Source organism: Anopheles cruzii, chromosome 3, assembly GCF_943734635.1.
Source record: "Anopheles cruzii chromosome 3, idAnoCruzAS_RS32_06, whole genome shotgun sequence".
Lineage (NCBI taxonomy): Eukaryota > Metazoa > Arthropoda > Insecta > Diptera > Culicidae > Anopheles > Anopheles cruzii.
The window spans coordinates 21,019,166-21,038,630 of NC_069145.1; the positions used below are offsets into that span (position 1 = coordinate 21,019,166).

At 48.7% G+C, this 19,465-nt stretch overlaps 7 protein-coding genes across 7 annotated transcripts; 4 read left to right on the forward strand and 3 right to left on the reverse strand.

The window, feature by feature from the left end:
- Positions 1–562: 562 nt before the first annotated feature.
- LOC128275228 (50S ribosomal protein L1) lies at positions 563–2,317 on the reverse strand. Its single transcript, XM_053013652.1, has 3 exons — positions 1,675–2,317; positions 991–1,609; positions 563–921 (listed from the first exon to the last, which is right to left on the reverse strand). Exons 1-3 carry the CDS (start codon positions 1,869–1,871, stop codon positions 658–660), a joined length of 1,080 nt encoding a protein of 359 aa, XP_052869612.1. The 5' UTR covers positions 1,872–2,317; the 3' UTR covers positions 563–657.
- LOC128275227 (adenylyltransferase and sulfurtransferase MOCS3) lies at positions 2,072–4,098 on the forward strand. Its single transcript, XM_053013651.1, has 3 exons — positions 2,072–2,172; positions 2,223–2,519; positions 2,809–4,098. Exons 2-3 carry the CDS (start codon positions 2,376–2,378, stop codon positions 4,018–4,020), a joined length of 1,356 nt encoding a protein of 451 aa, XP_052869611.1. The 5' UTR covers positions 2,072–2,172; positions 2,223–2,375; the 3' UTR covers positions 4,021–4,098.
- A 219-nt stretch (positions 4,099–4,317) lies between these two features.
- Positions 4,318–5,823, forward strand: LOC128272530 (histone deacetylase 11). Its single transcript, XM_053010354.1, has 3 exons — positions 4,318–4,697; positions 4,771–5,243; positions 5,312–5,823. The coding sequence occupies exons 1-3, from the start codon at positions 4,371–4,373 to the stop codon at positions 5,580–5,582; spliced, it is 1,071 nt and encodes a 356-aa protein (XP_052866314.1). The 5' UTR covers positions 4,318–4,370; the 3' UTR covers positions 5,583–5,823.
- Positions 5,824–6,044: 221 nt separating this feature from the next.
- On the forward strand, positions 6,045–7,268 carry LOC128273932 (RIB43A-like with coiled-coils protein 2). Its single transcript, XM_053012005.1, has 2 exons — positions 6,045–6,167; positions 6,246–7,268. The coding sequence occupies exons 1-2, from the start codon at positions 6,045–6,047 to the stop codon at positions 7,266–7,268; spliced, it is 1,146 nt and encodes a 381-aa protein (XP_052867965.1).
- A 248-nt stretch (positions 7,269–7,516) lies between these two features.
- On the reverse strand, positions 7,517–10,205 carry LOC128272464 (nicastrin). Its single transcript, XM_053010279.1, has 4 exons — positions 10,151–10,205; positions 9,988–10,083; positions 7,948–9,892; positions 7,517–7,654 (listed from the first exon to the last, which is right to left on the reverse strand). The coding sequence occupies exons 1-4, from the start codon at positions 10,170–10,172 to the stop codon at positions 7,627–7,629; spliced, it is 2,091 nt and encodes a 696-aa protein (XP_052866239.1). The 5' UTR covers positions 10,173–10,205; the 3' UTR covers positions 7,517–7,626.
- A 367-nt stretch (positions 10,206–10,572) lies between these two features.
- On the reverse strand, positions 10,573–13,779 carry LOC128272498 (exocyst complex component 2). The gene is made up of 5 exons (XM_053010320.1): positions 13,654–13,779; positions 12,763–13,592; positions 11,043–12,688; positions 10,908–10,964; positions 10,573–10,845 (listed from the first exon to the last, which is right to left on the reverse strand). Exons 1-5 carry the CDS (start codon positions 13,760–13,762, stop codon positions 10,770–10,772), a joined length of 2,718 nt encoding a protein of 905 aa, XP_052866280.1. The 5' UTR covers positions 13,763–13,779; the 3' UTR covers positions 10,573–10,769.
- A 1,292-nt stretch (positions 13,780–15,071) lies between these two features.
- LOC128270034 (adipocyte plasma membrane-associated protein Hemomucin-like) lies at positions 15,072–16,704 on the forward strand. The gene is made up of 2 exons (XM_053007436.1): positions 15,072–15,577; positions 15,656–16,704. Exons 1-2 carry the CDS (start codon positions 15,268–15,270, stop codon positions 16,702–16,704), a joined length of 1,359 nt encoding a protein of 452 aa, XP_052863396.1. The 5' UTR covers positions 15,072–15,267.
- The last annotated feature ends 2,761 nt before the right edge of the window (positions 16,705–19,465 follow it).

A 19,465-nucleotide genomic window follows, 5' to 3' on the forward strand; every position in this document is an offset into this window, starting at 1 on the left:
CTCACAGCGCAGCGAACACCCTGCGCTTCACGGCCGCCAGCAGGGCCGGTACTCGTCGCCGTCGAAAATTGACCGCGCGGCGTGAAATGTGACCGCGCACGCGCCCGGCCGTTCCTAGGGCGCCCTCGCTCTCTCTCTCTCCCACGCGCGCACCAATTCTCTCACTATTTATTGTTGGACGTGGGTAACTTTCGGAGCAAGGTGGCAGTATAAAAGTGCAAAAATTTGAACATCCCGAGGATGGGAAAGAAAACGAAGAACATAATTCAGGAACAAAGCGAATTCAAACACGCGCGCCGCCATACACAGCACAGAGAAAATTACACCCGAATGGCAAAGGACACTGCGAACCGGTACGTCTTCACATCGCTAATGTTCTCGATCGACTGACCAGCATGTCCCCTTCAGCTGCGCTCGTTCTTGGCACGGTGGGCAAAACAACACGACCAATGATGACGACGATCGAGAACGATCGCTCTCACGGAAAATGGCATCGTTTTTCTCCTGGGGCGGGATAGTACCTCCCTCCCGAGCGGAAAAACGTAGCCTTCGCATGTGGTGGTACAATTTTCATCTTTATTCAATTCCACTACAGGCACACGGTTTCCGGAACCGATCCCCGTAGAAAACAGGTCAAACGTTGAGCCGCTGCCGACTTCACGCGGCTCCACTGGCCACTTGCGGTTGCTCCTCCACGTCATCGTCCTCTTCAGCGACAGCATCCGCTTTCGATGACTTTTTGGTTAAGGTGGTTTCCGCCGGGATGTACAGGAACGGATCGATCTTCAGATTCTCTCCCGATGGAGGACTTTTCAGCAGGACGCGTGTCACAAACTTTCCTTCACGCTTCGGTCGCATCGTGTTAACATCCTTGAGCAGCGCGATCAAATTATTTTCTAGGTGTTTCTCGTCCATTTCGAGCTAGAAGCGGACAAACATGAAAAGAATGAAAAAGAAGGTAAAACAGAGATGGGGAAACACTTGGCCTACCGTCCCGATGCAGGCGACGATGGAACCAAAATCTTTCTGCTGCTCGTCCTTTGCTGCACTGTAGTTGATGCCGTGGGCGTACTTTTCTATCATTTCTGCCAAATTCACACCCAACGTGCCGGATCGTGGATTTGGAAACTTGTTCTTTTTCAGCAAACCACGGATAACCACCAGCTCCGGGAGAATGTTAGGATGGGCCAGCACGAACGGATACTCCGACAGCTGCAGATCACCGTTCTGAATTTCCTTTATCAACTCCAGGCCCCCGACCAGCGAAGCGCCAGCCCCTTTAGCTTCCTGCAATGGCTCTTGGCCCTTCGCGAACACGATTATGTTTCGATTTTCGCCATGAGGGAACGGATGCTGTATCGCGACCATTCTCTGGAAGTTGTCCACGAAGCGAGTCACTTTTTCCGCCTGCATGTTCAGCTCAACGTGTGCATAGAGCGGGGCATTCGGCAGATTGTAGACAGTGGGGTGGTGCGATTCCCGGTGGCAGTTGATCGCTTCCTCGACAGAGTACACGCGCCACTTGTAGTACTTGCTCACCCAGCAGTTGTCCTTCGGGTCTTGCTTCCAACTGTCGTTGATGTGTTTATTTTCTGCAATTATGTTGAGCCTGGCCGAAAGTGATTCGAAGGATTAACATCAAACTGAAACCAGCGGCAGCCCGATCGTACTCACTTGCCCTTTTTCCTCAGATCGTGTCGGACGAATCCCACTTTTTCGACCACCTTCTTGACCTTTGCTTTGCGAGCCTTTTCACGTGTACCTTTCCGGGCGGCCAAATCGACGGGAGTGGTTTGCAGCAACCGGGCACCATTAACTAGCAGAGACGAGGTTGTCCACCGCACAAAAGCAACACTGGTAAGGGCGAGCATTTTTGTAGAAAATACTTTTCGGATTGGATAACCGAGCGACGACTCCTTTTGGCGATCCGGTTTGTTTTGACAGCGACCGGTCTTAAAGTGAGCAAGTGAGCTGAGCAATCTGACAGATTGTGAGACGTGAGTTGAGTTTCACATTTTCACATCTCATAGCTCATTGCCGTTTTACTGACTTTAGCTCACAAATAGGACATTGTCGCTGAAATAACACGCTGAAATAATAACAAACGAACGATTTGATCGTTTGTTCAGGAAGATTTACTTGGACTTGACCACGCAAAAGCAGAATCCAATGGTAAAAAGAAACAGCTTTGTTTTTTTAATGATTTCATTGGATATTTCCAGACGTTCAAGTAGAGGACGAGGCTAGTGAAGAAACCGAATCGGATGCGGATCGTACTCGAAGGATCGGAGTGTTTTCGTGTCTGGTGATGAAAGGCTCGGTGTTGATCCCGAATTCGGATAGCGCAAACGGAAACCAAACTCCAGGATATCGGTATGACGGGCGAAAATCCTGTGCCGCGTCCCTCGATCGAGGAGGGAATGGAGATCGAAGTGCTGGAGAACGACATACGCACGTTGCGAAAGCAGCTGCAAGAGAAGGTTCAGCAGTTGAAGGCCTTGAAAAAACATTTTCAGAAAGTAAGTTACCGTTAGCGTTGCTATGGGTGCTGCCAGCATGGTAGGTGCGAATCACACGGCCTGCTTGGTGGCTGTTGCAAAACAGTGCCCCGTTCGCGGCTTGCAACATCGGCGCAACTCGATCGGTATGGCCTTGACAGAGGAAACTTTTCTGATTTCTCGTACCGTTGATTTATGTGGCATGCAAATTAGCTTATTACTGCCACACGCACCACTGTTGCGTTGCAACATTATTTCCAAATATGCTGTAGAGGTGTTTTTTAACTCCCTGTATTGTTCTTCCATTTAGAACTGCATTACCAAACTGAACAATGACGAAATCGCGCGCTACAGTCGTCAGATCATTCTTTCCGAGATTGGCGTTCAGGGACAGTTGAAGCTGAAAAAAGCGTCCGTGCTGGTGGTGGGTGCCGGAGGGCTCGGTTGTCCATCGGCGCTCTACCTGGCCGGAGCCGGAATCGGGCGTATTGGAGTACTAGACTACGACGAGGTTGAGCTAACGAATCTTCATCGCCAGCTGTTGCACACGGAAGCGACCGTCGGCCTTACGAAGGTGGCATCGGTACAGTCTTACCTGGAACAACTAAACTCCCAGATCGAAATCGAAACGCATCACGTGCAGCTGACGAGCGAAAATGCGCTCACCATTCTTACGCCGTACGACGTGGTGGTCGACGCAACGGACAATGTGGCCACTCGCTACCTATTGAACGATGCGTGCGTAATGCTTGGCAAACCGCTCGTCTCCGGCAGTGCATTGCAACTCGAGGGTCAGTTGACCGTGTACAACCACCGGAATGGACCTTGTTATCGGTGTCTCTATCCAATCCCACCGCCACCCGAGGCCGTTACGAACTGTGGTGATGGCGGAGTGCTTGGAGTAATCACCGGAGTCATTGGCGCCCTGCAAGCACTGGAAACGATCAAAATCATTCTCTCCAATGCGGGTGTCCTAAGTGGCCGTTTGCTGCTGTTCGACGGACAACAGAGCGTTTTTCGGAATCTGAAACTGCGATCCAAGAAGCCGGACTGTGCCGTTTGCTCCACAACGCCCACCCTTACGAAGCTGATCGACTACGAACAGTTTTGCGGAATGCGCGCCACGGACAAAGACACGGCCCTCACGCTGCTCGAGCCACAGGAAAGGATCACCGTCCGTGAGTATCACGACAACTGGTTAACGACAGGCCGGCAGCACCTGCTCATCGATGTGCGAGGGGCCAATCAGTACGAGATGTGTCAGCTGCCGGGGACACCGATCAACATACCAATCGAAGATATTCTACACGATCGGCGTACGGATGAGATCATTGCCCAGGTTCAGGCCACGGGTGACTCGCTACCGGTGTACGTCGTCTGCCGCCGGGGCAATGACTCGCAGCTGGCCGTGCGCCATCTTGAGCCCCTCTTTAAAGAACGAAATCTTCCACCACCCCGTGACCTGATCGGAGGACTGCACGCGTGGACCAAAACGATCGATCCAGCGTTCCCCATCTACTGAAGAGGGACGCGGTAAACTTTGTTGTTTATGTACTCTTTACCTGTTTTGCATTTGAAAGCACAATAAAATTTAGAAGGCCACATCTTTTGAACAAAAACACAATCGATATCGTTCGCTACGCTTGGTTACAACAAAAAGGCCAATTTGAGGAGTTTGGGTCAGATTACAGAGCCGAAGCTTTTCTTTCTACAGAAAAAAATGTAAACACAACAGCAAACTGTCAAAGTTTCGTACAGGATGCGCAACATTGACCTTGAAAATCAGGATTCAACGTTTTATCGTCGTTGCTCAGTGGCAAGTGCGTCGTACGTTGATACCGGTGGAAACGGTGACTAGAAAAGGATGTAGAAATGTGCTTCAGGTCCGGTTCGGGGACAAACAACTATTCGATGAGCAGCACGGAGGACGAAAATGATGACGAATCGGAATCGCTAGCTGGCCGAACGGTGGCCATCAGCCGGGATCGGCTGCCGATTGTTTATCGGTCCGAGTATTCGGTGCGATTCTGCGGCCTGCAGAAGCTTCACCCTTTTGATGCGGCTAAGGGTGGAAACATTTATCGGTTGCTTAAGGCGGGAAAGCTAATCCCGAACGACGAGGCAATTTACTCGCCAGCCGAGATCACCCTCGACGAGCTGCTCGAAGTTCACACGAAACGGTACATCGAAAGTTTACAGGTGAGATCCTTCATAGCCATCTCCCGAATGTTCCGAGATGGTCAGCAGTATTGTCCTTGTTTCTGGTTTTCAGTGGAGTCTCAACGTAGCCAGGATAGCCGAAATTCCACCGCTAATGTTTGTGCCAAACTGCTTCGTACAGCGAAGCTATCTGCGACCGATGCGCTTCCAAACGGGTGGGACGCTTTTGGCGGCACGAATCGCCCTCCAGTCCGGCCTCGGGTGGGCTATAAACTTGGGCGGTGGGTTTCATCATTGCAGTGCCGACCGAGGCGGTGGTTTCTGTCCGTATGCCGATATTACGCTCGCGGTCCGGATGCTGCAATCGAGCGGGAGTGGAGTCGAACGAATACTGATTGTTGATCTCGACGCTCACCAAGGCAATGGCTACGAACGCGATCTAATGGGCAATGAGTCGGTGTACATAATCGATATGTACAACTATCACATCTATCCGCGTGATCACGAGGCGAAACTCGCCATCCGATGTGCAGTTGAACTGAAACCCCACACGAACGATGAGGAGTACCTGAGAAAGCTAAGAAAGTAATTACAAGGAGTCAGGCGAAGGACAGTCTAGCAGAACATGACTATGCTTTTCTTTCACCTTCTAGATGCTTGCACCAGTCGTTGGCCGAGTTTGAACCAAACTTTATTATCTACAATGCTGGTACGGATGTTCTAAAGGGCGATCCATTAGGACTGCTCGACATAACACCGGAAGGTGTGACGGAACGCGATGAAATCGTGTTTCGAGCAGCTATTGAACGATCCATTCCTCTGGTAATGCTGCTGAGTGGAGGTTATCTGCGCAGCTCTGCGAGGGTGATTGCAAACTCGATCCTTAATCTACGCGACAAAGCTCTGCTGTCGATCGTACAGTAGACGAAAAATGACGAAATTCCGTCACGTGCTTGTGCTTTTCCGCCTCCCGCCAGACAAGGGCCATGATTGAATGTATTTAACGGAAAGATAGGTGGTTTGGCAGGGCCGTGAAGCTTCCTAACAGTTCCAAGCTTCGTTTCCTAACATTTTTTAGCTCAATAAACCATAACCAAATACTGGTTTGAATTGTGATTGTTTAAATCAAAATACATATACAAGAATAAAACAGTATTTTATCGTGCATTTTAGTATTTTCACAATGCAGTCTATTCTGCTCGATTCGATTTTAGTTGTGTGTGTACAAAGGCCGTAAACGTTCTCCAATATCGATCAAAACTGCGACGCCGTTACCATGGTGAGGCGTTTAGGTTGCTGGTATAAGTTGTGTGCATTCAACCAAACGGCACACTAAGTCATCGTGGCTCCACAATTCTGTCGCACTTTAAACGCCTTCCTGGAAAGATGCTAAATTCTCTCTTCGTTAACTGCCAGGATCAAAAGGAAGCGCTGGCCATCGAGCGTCGGCGACGGTTCGAAGAGTCACGAAAGCAGCGCATTTTCAATGCCCGGCGCCGAGTGATTGGGGTAAAGTGCAAGAAACTGAAAAAGTGTTGCTCGCTTTCAACCGTCAGGTTCCGGACACTAATCCATTTCACGCCCTAGGTTGACACGGATGCCCTCGGTTATCAAGTGCAGGAAAAGCAAGAGGCAAAGCAAGCGAAGGCCGAGCAAAGTCGTAAGTTGGCAGAAGAAGTACGCCGACAGGAGCACGTTCTGTTACTGAAACAACGTGAACAACGACAAGAGCGTGTGCGCCAGGAAGATGAACTGAATCGCTTCCGGGCCACTCACCAGCGACCGGAACAGTCGCGTGATTTTGATCTGTTTGATCCAGACGCGCTTAAGAAAGCATTGCCAGCCCGCACCGGCGACAACGATCCACGTTTGAGCGTGTCCGGTGCCCAGCTGTTCGATGGCGAAGATCTGCAAGAGCGCCACAGGCGGAAAGTGCAGTGCGAACAGCAACGCTCCTGGTTGGAGCAGCAAATACGCGAGAAGCGTCAGGCAGAGATTGATCGTCGCGCTGCCGAACGTTTTCTGGAAGAGGCACTAATGGCACGCGAAACTCACCTACATCAGCTCACTTCACAGGAACGCTACGCACGTGAGAAGATCCACGAAGCCGTCAACGAGTTCAACCGACGGCTGACCCACGAACAGGAACAGCAGCGCCAGTGCAAGGATCGCGAAGAGCAGGAGGATAACTTGGCCGAAATATACAACAATCTGACCAGCGACATCCTGACGGAAAATCCGGACGCGGCCAAGAGCAGTTTCGGACCGAACCGGGTAATCACGGCCCAATACAAAGGAATGTCTCCGGAGGAAATTGACCAGATACGCCACACGCAGCAACAGCAGCTGGAAGCGCTGGAACGCAAACGGCAGGAGGAAGCCAACACGCGCCATGCTTGGGATCAGCTGGCCATCGATTTCGATAAGGCGGTTATGACGAAGGAAAACGAACTAACCCGCAGACGACACGCATTAGCCGAACAGATTCGCCACGAAAATCGTCTACTTGCACTTGAGCAGCATCGCAAGATCGAGCACCTGGACAAAGTGATCTATCAAAATCGCCCGACGCAGGCCTACTTCGATCAGTTCAACACTTGTACGCGTTAAGCACGCACTCTGGTTGTGACGTTCTCTTATTGAAACATTTGTAACAACGAGTGTAATATATTCCTTCTTTTGGACGAATGAATAATAAATCCGGAAAGTGTGGCTGAAAGATACAGGAGAAAGTTAGTCATTTCTAGAAAGAATCACTTGGAAATATTATAAATATCAATTTTATTACAATATGATTTAGCGTTAGTATTAGGATTCTTTTGTTTAAGTATTCTAAACGTTAATGGAATTACGGTTACCATCGAACAGCGAAACGTTGACATGATGTGCACATGAGATGGAAAGATGATTGTTAACACCCCTGATACGGAAATACCGGCGAACCATGGAGGGATTGGGATTGATGTGTTCAACATTGTGTCGGTTGCGCGGCGATTCTAAAAAGAGAAGAACACGTTTTTTTTATTTGTATCGTCACAAATGGTTGCCATGGTTACAGGAATGCTAGTAGTGACAGGCACTGCAAACATGGAACCGTCGGTGAAGAATGTTCCCGACAATCATAGCTTTGATGGAAGCGTAGGAAAATATTTGTTTGCAGATCTGGTTGATTTATTGAGCTACGTGATTTGATTTGTTTGTTTGAACTCTTCCTGTATTGCAGTGATCGTAATGCTCTATCTATTGGTAATGCTCTACACGAAAGTAAAAATTGATCTCATAAACTTACGGTATCGTCGAAGTTGACCCCTGGTTGAATAGCACATCCGATCGGCTGTTGATCAAAAACACCAGCACGAAGGAGATCACCATTACCACGAACCCGATCGAAAGCGTCAGAGTTTCGTGGGCGGGGGAGGGACGCAGAAAGATGCGGGCCGACATTTCGGACCAGGTTGACTCGGTCCACGTCGAGTAACGGTACGACGTCCAGTCGTACGTTTCATTCAGGAACGCGGGCGACAGCGCTAGGCTAGTGTTTTGTGTACTGTAGTGACATTCGCCCGTCCCGCTGTAACCGGCCATCCATTGGTAGGGTAGGTGTCGATCTAGACATTCATCTTTGGTGACATTTTCAAGCCGCTGGCCGACAAGCAAACCAAGCACCTGATACGTCCAGATCGTCATATCGGCTGTGATACTGTTGTGTACGCTGATGTACCGCGAGGGTGGTGCCGTGAGCCGTGCGATCGATGTTTCCGGTCGCAGAGTTGCCCGGAACAGCGGGCAATCGGATGTCTCGAGGAAACAGTGTAGGAACTCGTCGATCAGCACACTGTTCGTGCCATAACGGGGTTCGTACTTGTGGGCTTCGAGCAGCTCGTAGATGCTCATCGCGATCAGTGATGAGACGTTGCGAATTTCCATCTGCAGCGAATTCGGACCGAATAGATTGGACCCTAAGTCTTCAAGCTGCGTAAAGTCGACACGTTTCGAGTGGTTTCCGTAGCGATAACGTAAGTTATGCGCACCATCGTACACTGAGTGATAGTATCGGTTGCCAGGTGGAGATGTTATAATGATGGCCGGAAAGCTAGCATTCTCGCGAAGAAACGACTGTGCCGACACTGGCGGCAGGTTGGTGGTTTGTAGCGGGTGACCCGTCTTGATGCCGAATGAGCAATTCTGATTGATTTTATCAAACAACGCAGACATTTTGAGACCCATCGGCTGTGGGGTTGCTTGGTAAATCTCCAAGTTGGTGAGATCATCCAATGTACCGATATCTATCATCAGCTCGATGTTGTCCATTGAAATCGATTTCGTTTGGGTCAGGCGCGTCGGGAACGCACCCGTCTGCAGGTCATACACAAAGCGTTGCGAACCGATATAATCATATGATTCTCCGTTGAAGAACACGAACAACACGTTGCGGGCACTGCTTGGTAGCACTTTGGCTAAAAAGTGTGCCACGGATATGAGCACAGTGAACGGAAGCACCGAATCCATCGCTCCTTGGCCCCTCCCGTCAAACATGGTCGTAGTGTCTGTGCGGGTCGACACCAGTACGATCCGTTCGTTGGCATCGCGCTCTCTCCATCCCTCCTCCGTGGTACTCTGTGTGGGGCGAGGGAACAGTGTAGCATACACGTTTTTGCCCTGCAGTGGATCACAGTATTTCGTCGCTGGGATAAATGAGTTGTAAAAATTCGATCGTCGGATACAGTTGGCACTACTAACTGCTGCCGACATGAACGATTTCACTTCAATGCTACATAAACTGCGTTCACGCTGCCTCTCGAGATCATGCGCGTTGAATTTGAAGTAACAATCCCGCAATTTGTCTATCTCCTCCGCTTCATAAACGTAGTAAACGGGAAAGGGAAAGTCTTCCTGAAGCAATCCGCTGCCCCATGGATTCCAACTTTGCTCGGGTCGAGCTGCGCTACATCGTTCATCATTTTCACCGGGTTGTCCAACAAGAAGACTGCTGAATTCGTTGGGGCACGGTGACTCTTGACTAAAATGATCCATCCCGGTCACGTTGTTAATGAGCACAAGCACCGAAATATACTGTCCGGCCTGGTCACGTAACCGAAGGATGTTTTCGCGCGTGTATAGCGCCGGTGAAATAATCGCTGCATACGGCGGGGACGGATGGCTGTTGACGAGGAAATCAATATCCTCAGGGCCTTCGATCAGATGCAGCACTCCAACAGAGCCACCGTTTTTGGCTATCAGTGAGGAAAGTAGAAAATTAAACCCATTAGCTGGTCCATTTTGTGTGTTCTTTGTCACTGTTCTTATGTTGCAATGTAGCTCCGCTTACAACTGCATCCCGTTACGTGTGTTCCATTCAGGCGACGAAAGCAGTGCGCACCCGTCACCTGTGTGTACATGTCGTCCTTGATACGCTGTCCGCTCACTAGGAAATCAAAGAATTGATTTAGATTTTAGCGTAGCCGTAAAAGACATTGCATTTGCTGACTCACCTTCATGTGCCAGTACCAGCATCACAGTAAACAGATTCCAACTACCGGTCCATCGTTTTGAGGAAGCCATTTTCGGCAGACACGCGCAAGTACACCGCGGCAGGTTTAAGGACCACTATTACTGGGACACCGACGGCCACTAAGGACGGAGCCAAAGGAAAACACTTTGTGAAACGCCCAAACCTCAGATTGAGAACCGAGTTTTCCCAGGTCTCGGTGTTTACAAAAAAAAAAAAAATCCTGGGAAAATGGCACACATTGACAGCTGTCAGTGATCGTAAGCTGTCAGTGGCTGCGTAGGCCCGGGATGTTTTCAAAATCGCTTTACGCGTATCCTTCGGAACGAATGTTTTTTTTTAATAATTTACAGCCAATTGAAAACTGTGCAACGCGAACGCCTTGAATAATATCATATTGTCATGTTATATTTAATCGATTATTTTAAGCCGTTGGTTCACGAATGTACGATTTTTAGTGTTGATGCTAACAGCGGAGCAGTTCAGTCAGCACGGGTTAAACTTTTTGCACCAGATACCTTGCAGACATTTGCCCCTGTACGTAATTGGTCACGTGTGGATTTTTTCGTTGAACGATAGGAAATCCACACAAAAGCATCACATCAAGGATCCACCACCTGAAGGCACATGATCTGCAAACGGATGTTGTTCTTGATCGTTTTCACCGCCTCTGTGATTCTGCAAAGTAATTTTAGACGTTGAGCTCACTGGCATCAGTATACCGCAGCTTTGGATCTTACCTTGCCTCGCTTTCCGGCACTGCAGGAATTGTTTCGAGTGCTTCGACAAAGAAAGACCTAGTGATCGGAGGGGGATAAACAAAACAAAGCATAAATTCCAGCCAAATTGTAACGTTTCATTTGCTGCACACTCACTTGGCCGTTTCGTTGCTGTAAACGCGCACCGCATCCCGAATCACGTTAATGTCGACGCGTGCCTGCAACGCTCCGTCTACGTTAAACTTCTGTACACACGTCATCAGTCGGGCCAGCTCTTCAGCGACCGTTTGCACGATTGGCTCCAGGATGGGCCGCAGCAGAAAAGGTGAAACGGCGAAAATCTCCGAGTAAACCGAAACAAGATTGTCCAGACACTCGTGTGCATAAGGGCTGAGTTTCTCCGAGGGCGCCACCTGATCCCACTGGAACCGACCCAGGTACATCGATGGTTCGATCGTACCGACCAGGGGATCGCTTTTGTGTTCCACGTACATATCTAGCAAAGTGCCAAACAGTGCATTAACGGTCGAGCGAGAATTTTCGATCGCAAGCGTTGGTACGGGGAAATTGTGGCGCGTGAAAAGATCACCCAACTGCGGGAAGAAGTGCCGATTGCAGTAGATGCAATTCGAAAGACAGCATAGCAACCGTTGCTCCCAGGTGATGGAAACGTTGTTGTCACGCTTATCTTCATCGCCACCCAAATGCTGTTGCTGTTGCTGCAATAGCAGTGTTCCGGGGAAACCGATCAGCTGTGACAACATCGGTGCCTGCTGCGGATCCTCATCTGAGCGCTGCAAGGCAAGCGTTTCGAGCACCGTACAAAACGATCCCAGAATGTCTTGGAAACGCTTTGAAAGTTCCCGTTGGCCATCGGACTGCGGTTCGAGGAGGGTTGACTCTCGCACCTCCGGTGTGAGACAAGCCGCTTGTGCATCGTCGATCGCTTCGACCAAGATGTCACGCAATTTGCCAGGCAAACTGGTTGCTCCCGCAAACTCGGTTACCGTCAGCTCCCACGTTTCCCGTTCGTGCAGTTTCTTCACGCGCTCGTTTGCCTTTCGCAGTATCGTGGAAAGGCAGTACAGCCGCAACTCGTCGATCAACTTCATCACGATGTCAAGGGCCTCGTTGGGAAGATCGAGTCGTATGAGAGTAGCGTACGAAACCCGAACGTAACGCAGGCAGTGTGGGAGCCAGGTGATGAGAAAGTTTAACGATGGGTTAACCGATGGCCAGGTCGGTAAGCCCTTAGGAGCGGCAACTGTGGCCAATGATCGGTGGGCTCCGGACGACGCAAGTAAAGCTGATCGAAGGTATGAGCAAAACTGCTCGATCGCCGTCAGAATGATGCGTTTGAAATTTCCCGGCTTTGGTTGGGCTGCACCTCTTAGTTCGCCTGTGAAGTAGGCTTGCCCGAGGCGCCACAGATCCGGAAACTGGCTCGCAGCGATTTCGGTCATTTCCTCACAAAACTGTACCCTCATTGGAGTAACGGTAGGATCGATGCGCGATTTTGAATCGTTGCCGTGCGTTTCTTTCTCCGAGTACTGTTCATATGCTTTGTGGAATGTTTCCTCGAGATACTTGGCCCGTGCATCGATTGCGTCCCAAGCCGGATCGTCTACCTTCAGCTTTCCAGCCACACTCGTGCCGGCTTGTTGTGCTTCCAGACTGATCAGTGCTTTGATCATTCGCTTCTGCTGATCGACGCCTTGTGGCATTTCTTTAATTTTCCCGTGCAGTTGATGACGGATGCCCAATATTTTAATGTCCACTTCTTCGAGCACCTTTCGGAAAATCTAAAATAACAAGACACATTATTTTAGGGCAGTGCGAGCTGAATACTAAAAACGGTTCCCGTTTGACGGCTTACCGGTACGTCCGTTTTGCCAAACAGATTCTTAACTCGTGCATAATCATTCACCACTATGTCAAACTCGTTCTTTGATGCCGCCTTCTCCACCGTGTTGGGAAGGCAGAACAGAAATTTGTGCCGTGACATGGCCGAAAGGGCAGCTCGCGTTGCATCCGCCTTCTCCTTTCGCACCAAAACATCCTTAAACAGCTCGTGCGATGCATCGATCGAACCATGGATGCCTTTGTCGAGTTTTGCCACCGGTTCCTTTCCATGCACCCGGTTGTCCTGCGTAATACGATCACGCAACGTCATCAGCGTATCTAGCTGATCAATCACCGAGCCAGCGTTCGACTTTAGAAACGACAGCTGACCCTCTTTCTGGCTCTCGACACGCCGTCGCAGATATGAGAGGCCCGCCTTCAGATCCTCGAACGAGGTGGCATGATGATTTTCCAACAGAAACCAACCAGGCGTAAAGTTTTCCTGTGACAAATCTCCCGATCCGTCCGGAAAGAGGTCACGCAAATCTTCCGGAAACTTTTTCTCGTTACCCTCGTTCGAAAGACCGAGCGGGTCTTCCTGGGTATAGCCCGTCGGAGCCAGAGAACGTCGGCCCCAAGCTAACGATTGCATTGGCGATTCTTCGATCCACACTGCAGATTCTTTCATCGGGCCGATCGTTTCGTAGTACGCCCGGAACTGTACCGTAGAAGTGCCGTTTCCACCGTTCCGTGTGCTCACAATAATGTCACCCTTACCTTTCGCCGCACCGGTGCGGGCAATAATTTTCTTATCCGACTTCCATTCCGCTGACAACAAACAATCGCACCCACAAATCGTGAGACCTGAGGAGGATAAAGAGTAAAACAAGGGCTGTAATTTTCATCCGCAGCTTGTGGAACTTACTGATAAGATCTGTCGATTTGTTGCCTAGAAATTCGCCACGTATCGTAACCCGTGTCCCAGGCGGTCCTTCTTTCGGCGAAATACCAGTCACAACCGGACTTTTCACCATCTTTCGTAAATCGTAAACCGTTAGCGAAAACGGGGAACGAATGTGATTCAGCGGTCGAGAAGGATATTTCCGCAGAAGTAAGCGAAACACGATCACCGATTACGAAAAGTGTTCTTCGACGATCCGTTTCTACTGTGAAACATAAACAAACAAATTTTATTCATTTCCCCACTGACAGCAGCTGTCAGCTGGGAGAAAGTAAATAGCTCAGATAACAAAGTAGAAAAAACTAAAACTAACGAAAAATTAAACTAGAAAAGTAAGCAAAATGATAACGATAACACAATCAAGACGAAAACTTTAAATGCCACCGATTCAGTACTAAGTAAAGAGATCCTTCGGTTTCGGTGTCTCTGCTTATTGAATCTGCCATGCTATTCCCATTCCCAGTCGATCTCACAATAAATTTTTATTCACGCAACAGAGTAAAGTCACAACTCTTAATCCAAATTTAATTTAATGTACCATTTGCTTTTCGCGACTGCTCGTATGAACGCGACACTCGCGGAGCTACTTAATCCGTTGAAACTTTCATTGGAGTAGAGCCATTCGTTTGTAGCAGTTCACAAAAGTCGGTCTTTCTGTACCTTAATGTACCTCTGTTTGCCAGTTCCTCACATGTTTTCTTAAGGCAAGCTTTGCGAACAAACTTTCCAGACTGGTTTGTCTAGGTTAGTTATAAAAATTACCACACGTTATATTCTAAATTTGGACATGCGACTTAGATATGCAATGGAATACTGACCTTGGAAGTTCCTTGGAGATTCTTTTAACTCTGGAGAGAGAAAATGAATCGGTCCGCAAGCATAAGTTTTCAAACAAACATAAATTCAGTTAACTCTTACAGTGATCCCCCGATGGAATCCGCTTCCCATCCATTTCCATCATCATCTTTTGATACCGTCTGAACAGCGGACCGTAACAACTAGAAACGCACACGGCTGGTCGTCGAGTGGTTTTTTGGTTTGAAGAGTCCAACCGGTACTCATTACCTTCACCATAAGACGCTGAGCCTACGCACAGCAGCAACGTATTCTCGCACACAGCCCAGCGTTGAAGACGATCTCGATCTTCTTCGCTGTATGCTCCGCTGGTTAGAACCCGCTTTGGAACGATCGGTGGCTAAGGTAAGCGACCCGAAGCAACGGCAGGTACCGAGTATTAGCCACCCTTTCGGCCGGTTAGTCCATTCGATGCCGTTTCGGCAGCGAGTCGCGTGAGGCGTAAGTCAAGTGTGCGTTCAATCCGCGCACGCATATCGATTATTTATCGTACACCCCACCCGGTGATGTAATCAGTCCAAAATAACCAGCAGTCCAACAAACACAGCAACCCGCAAGCCGGCTGGAAGAGAAGTTTAAAAATAATAATTACAATCGAAACAAAGCGCATACCGCGTCTTGTAACCTTGCGGTGCACATCCTGCAGCTCCATCGTCGACCGTGTGTTCGGGTAATTGCGTATTTGCTGGCTTCAGATTGATCCGCTGCGCCACCGGAAGCGTGATGGGTTTCAAAAGAAAGCTGTTCAAGGTGGTCCTAGTGCTGATGCTGATCGCGGTGCTGCCGGGGCTGCCGCCGCGGACGGTGTTCCCCTTTCGACCGATAGCGATCGGTCAAATGCGGACCCTGACCGGAGTGCTGGCCCCGAACCAACTACTCAACGGTGCCGAACGTCTGTACGAAAACGTGGTGCTCCAGCCGGAGAGTGTGTTGGTACGCGGTAACGCTACCTACGTCACGGTCTACGGTGGCAAGGTATTGGAGCTGATCGACGGTACCGTTCGTACGGTGGTCAAGCTGGGCCCCGAGTGTGGTAAGGCTGGAGCCAGCGGCGGAACAGGTGGGCCGCGGTTTTCTAACTGGCTTTCTTATGCTTTCAACCCCCTACTAGTCGGTACTTACTCGGAGCGTGTGTGCGGCCGCCCGTTGGGGTTGGATTTCGACACGAAAAGTAACGCGCTGATAGTGCTAGATCCGTACCTCGGCATCTGGCAGGTGCACATAAAAACGGGCGAACCGAAGCTGCTGGTCTCGTTGGAGAAAGCCATCATTGAGGACGGAACGGCCCGGAAGGCGGGTGACGAGCGCCGCAAGGCAGCAGTGACCTCCCGGAAGCCGAAGATTCCGAACGGGGTGGCCGTGGCCCGCAACGGCGACTTCTACTGGACGGACACGGCATCGGACTTCAGCTTCGAGGATGCCGTCCAGGCACTGTTGTGCAATCCTTCCGGTCGCCTGTTGCACTACTCCCGGGCGGAGGGGAAGAGCCGTGTCCTGCTCGACCAGGTGTACGGTGCGAACGGCGTGGTTCTCAGCCCGGACGAAAGCTTCGTGCTGGTCGGTGAGCTCGGTGGACAGCTGATCCGTCGGTACTTCCTGAAGGGTGCTCAGGCCGGAACACACGATGTGTTTCTGGACGGTTTGCCTGGCTCGGTCGACAATCTGAATGGGGACGCAAATGGGTTCTGGGTGGCCCTGGTCATCGCGGCGGACGAGAGTAATCCCTCCTTTGTCGCAATGCTTGCACCATTCCCGAACCTCCGGCAACTGATCGTTCGGTTGTTTGTGCTGATCGAGGCACCGTTCCGGTTTCTGTATGATTTCACCGGAAGCCGGTACGCCCTTTGGGCTTCTCATCACATTGGAAATTTGGGTGGCCTGGTAGGCCTGTTCCCCGACCGGGGCACCGTGCTGCGGGTGGACTGGGACGGGAACATTGTGTTTGCACTGCACAACGACGACCGATCCAGCCACGTGATTTCGCAGGCCGTCCCGCAAGGCAAGGAGCACCTGCTGCTCGGTTCACCCGTTAATCCGTGGCTCGGAAGGGTCAAACTATCGCCCGAAACGCTGGCACTGTTGAAGGGACAAACGAAAACATCTCCGGAACTGAAACAACCCTCTTCGACGACGGCAGCGCCAGTACGGGAGGAGCTGTAGAGCAGTGTTTTGTTGTGAGTTGATCCCTCGTTTTTTCCTCAATAAAACCCAAAAGGATAACGCACAACACGCAAAGTACAATTTACATTTATTTAGTTTTCTTTTGTTTTTAGTTTATAAATACCAGTTTTCCATTGCTGCGATCGTCCCCGTACCGGTTTTTCTTCTACTCTGTTTGTTCGGTGTTTGCGTGTTTCTTATGTTTGTCTCTTAAGCCATTTTTTCACTTTCCCTTCTCCGCTTTCAGTGCATGTTCGGGTGAGCTTCCGTCGGTTCCGTCCGCTTTCTTTCGATCAGTTAGCTTTCGTTCTTCGGTTGGTTGTTGAGCCATGATGCACACTGCATCCATTCACATTTTCATGCCATATTTGTCTCTGTTGCGTTCTTTGCTTTTTGTTTATTCCATATTTAGTCTTCGGGTCCAAGGACGCTTCTCCAACATATTTCAATTTCATTATTATGATCCATCCGTCGTCAAATTCTGATCGTGTCACATGCCACACTTTGAGGGAAGCTCCCGGTTTCAGAGCGCTACCTTATGTTTTACTTTCTGTCGACAGCTTACTGGTTGATACACATATTTATTCGTTTGTTAAGCTTATCTATTTTTGTTGCTTCATTTGCGACACTCCCAAGTTTACCAAACCCGGCGGTCCATGTTGTAAAGGGTCGGGCTTTTGCACACTATTGGCATTTTTAGGTGAGTATTTGCTTGTTGTTGCCTGTTCTACGCTTGCTCATTTTTCATTCTATTCCACCTTTGGCTGTCCGTCGTTGGCTAATCGCTTTTCCGTTCTTCGCTTGAGTTAATATAAGAATACTATTTGCAGTTCGATCAATTCATTCATTATAGTGTATCGGTTCGTGCAGTGTCTTGGCGTTCGTTGGTGCTTAGGTTTGCTTTGCGTATCAATGTTAAAAATCCGGTTTCGCTTCCCGACTTTACCATCTCCTGGTACTTCCGCTCCTGCCACTTGGCTTAGATACTTGTCATGATATAATTGTTTCGATCACGTGTATGGCCTCTTACAAAGGGCTCCTCCGCTTCAGTGCCATTTCTTTCTATCAATTCGTGTCACCACAACTCTTCCTCCCTGCTTATTCGCTTTCTCTTGCATTAATGTTGTTTAATGTAGTTTTACTTTTCATTATCGTAGAATAACTACATTTCGAACGAATCCATTTTGTGTTTTTGGTTTATTAATTTTATACTATGACCTGTCAAAGGTGTAGAGAGGATCCTCTAGGACCGTATTTAATTTGCTTTCTGTTATCGATCATTCAAACACATACACATTTACAGTGAGGATATAGAACCATATCAGTAATCATAGTTAATTCTAGCTTCGTTAGATCAAGTGAAACGTTACCTCTAATACTTGTGTATTTCTTTGCGAAATACAAGAAGGGAGCCGCACATCGTGTTAGTTCAGAGAGTGCCTATCAACGCCCACAGAATGTGGTTGTTTTCTTTTGTATTTAGTATTCCACTCCCTGGAAATCACTATTGTGTATTTACAAAATAGTTGAAAGCGTTACACAAATTGCTGGACAGATATCGCAATACCCACACACAGCGGCTACCACTCAGCTTTCTATTAACTAGCAAACATTTGTAAAGTTTAACGAAACTGGGAACTACTGCACGGTGAATGTCAGTGCCGCCTGGAGTCTGGGCAATTGACCGCCTTTTGTCCCGTACTGGAAGGAGCAATTGCAGAAATCCGTGCATTGGTATTCATTCATAGAGTGTTCCGGTCGAAACAGAGAATAAAATGTCGGTTGATCGTTTTTGCGGGCCCAATTATGACATCAAAGGTTGGCTCTGTTTCCGGGGGAGGCTACGTAGCAGATTTTGACCATTCTACAAACACACAAGCAGAAACATCGTTTTGTTCAAAATGTTTAGTCACTTAATACCGTCACATTATCTTCAAATGCAACATTCTTTAGCTAAAATACGACTCTTTAGTGCTTCCATCTCCATCGTGTAAGCTTCACGAAGCGGTTCAACAGTGGTTGTTGGTTTCATTTGCTTTCTTTGGGATATTTTAACCGATCGATAGATTTGAGCCATGCTGGATAAAATGCCCCAGAATTATTTATCGAGTCATCGGTTGGAGTGAATCACTGATCAAACAAATGATCAAACGTATGAGCAGGAGGGTTACAGAATGAGAATAAAATTGGCGCTTTTTTCCTTTTGCTTACTGCCAAAATAGCCCAAGGGTGCAGTACTGTGTTGTAATACGTTTAGTTGATTTTCTTGTTTACTTCGTTATGTCGTTTTAAAGTGTATATGTGCTTGTGCAAGTTTCTGTTTTTACTTTCGAAAGACGAAATTTAATTTCGTTTCACCGGCGGCAAATATGTTTTGTATGCTTTTTTTGTTTTCTTCGTTATATTGTTTTATATCGATTATGTGCGATTTAAGAATTGCTTATCTGGTTTTGCTTGTAGAACTCTGCGTAATTCAAAAGCACACTGTTTGCAAATTGCTGCCATTGTTTCGTTTGGATGCTTGTGATATCGAATATTAATGCCGCGCCAACAACGCCTATCGGTGTTGCGCATTGGGCCGCTGTTCTTGTGTTATCGGTGATAATTTATAAAAATTTCTTTCAGTGCATGATCGTACATTTCCCTCCCATTTATACCCACCATTGGAAACGAATTGAAATGGAACGAAACAACAAACCAACCGAAGAACGAATTTAGGTGGCGAAGGAAAAGAGAAGAAAACCAATGCACACGACCAGAA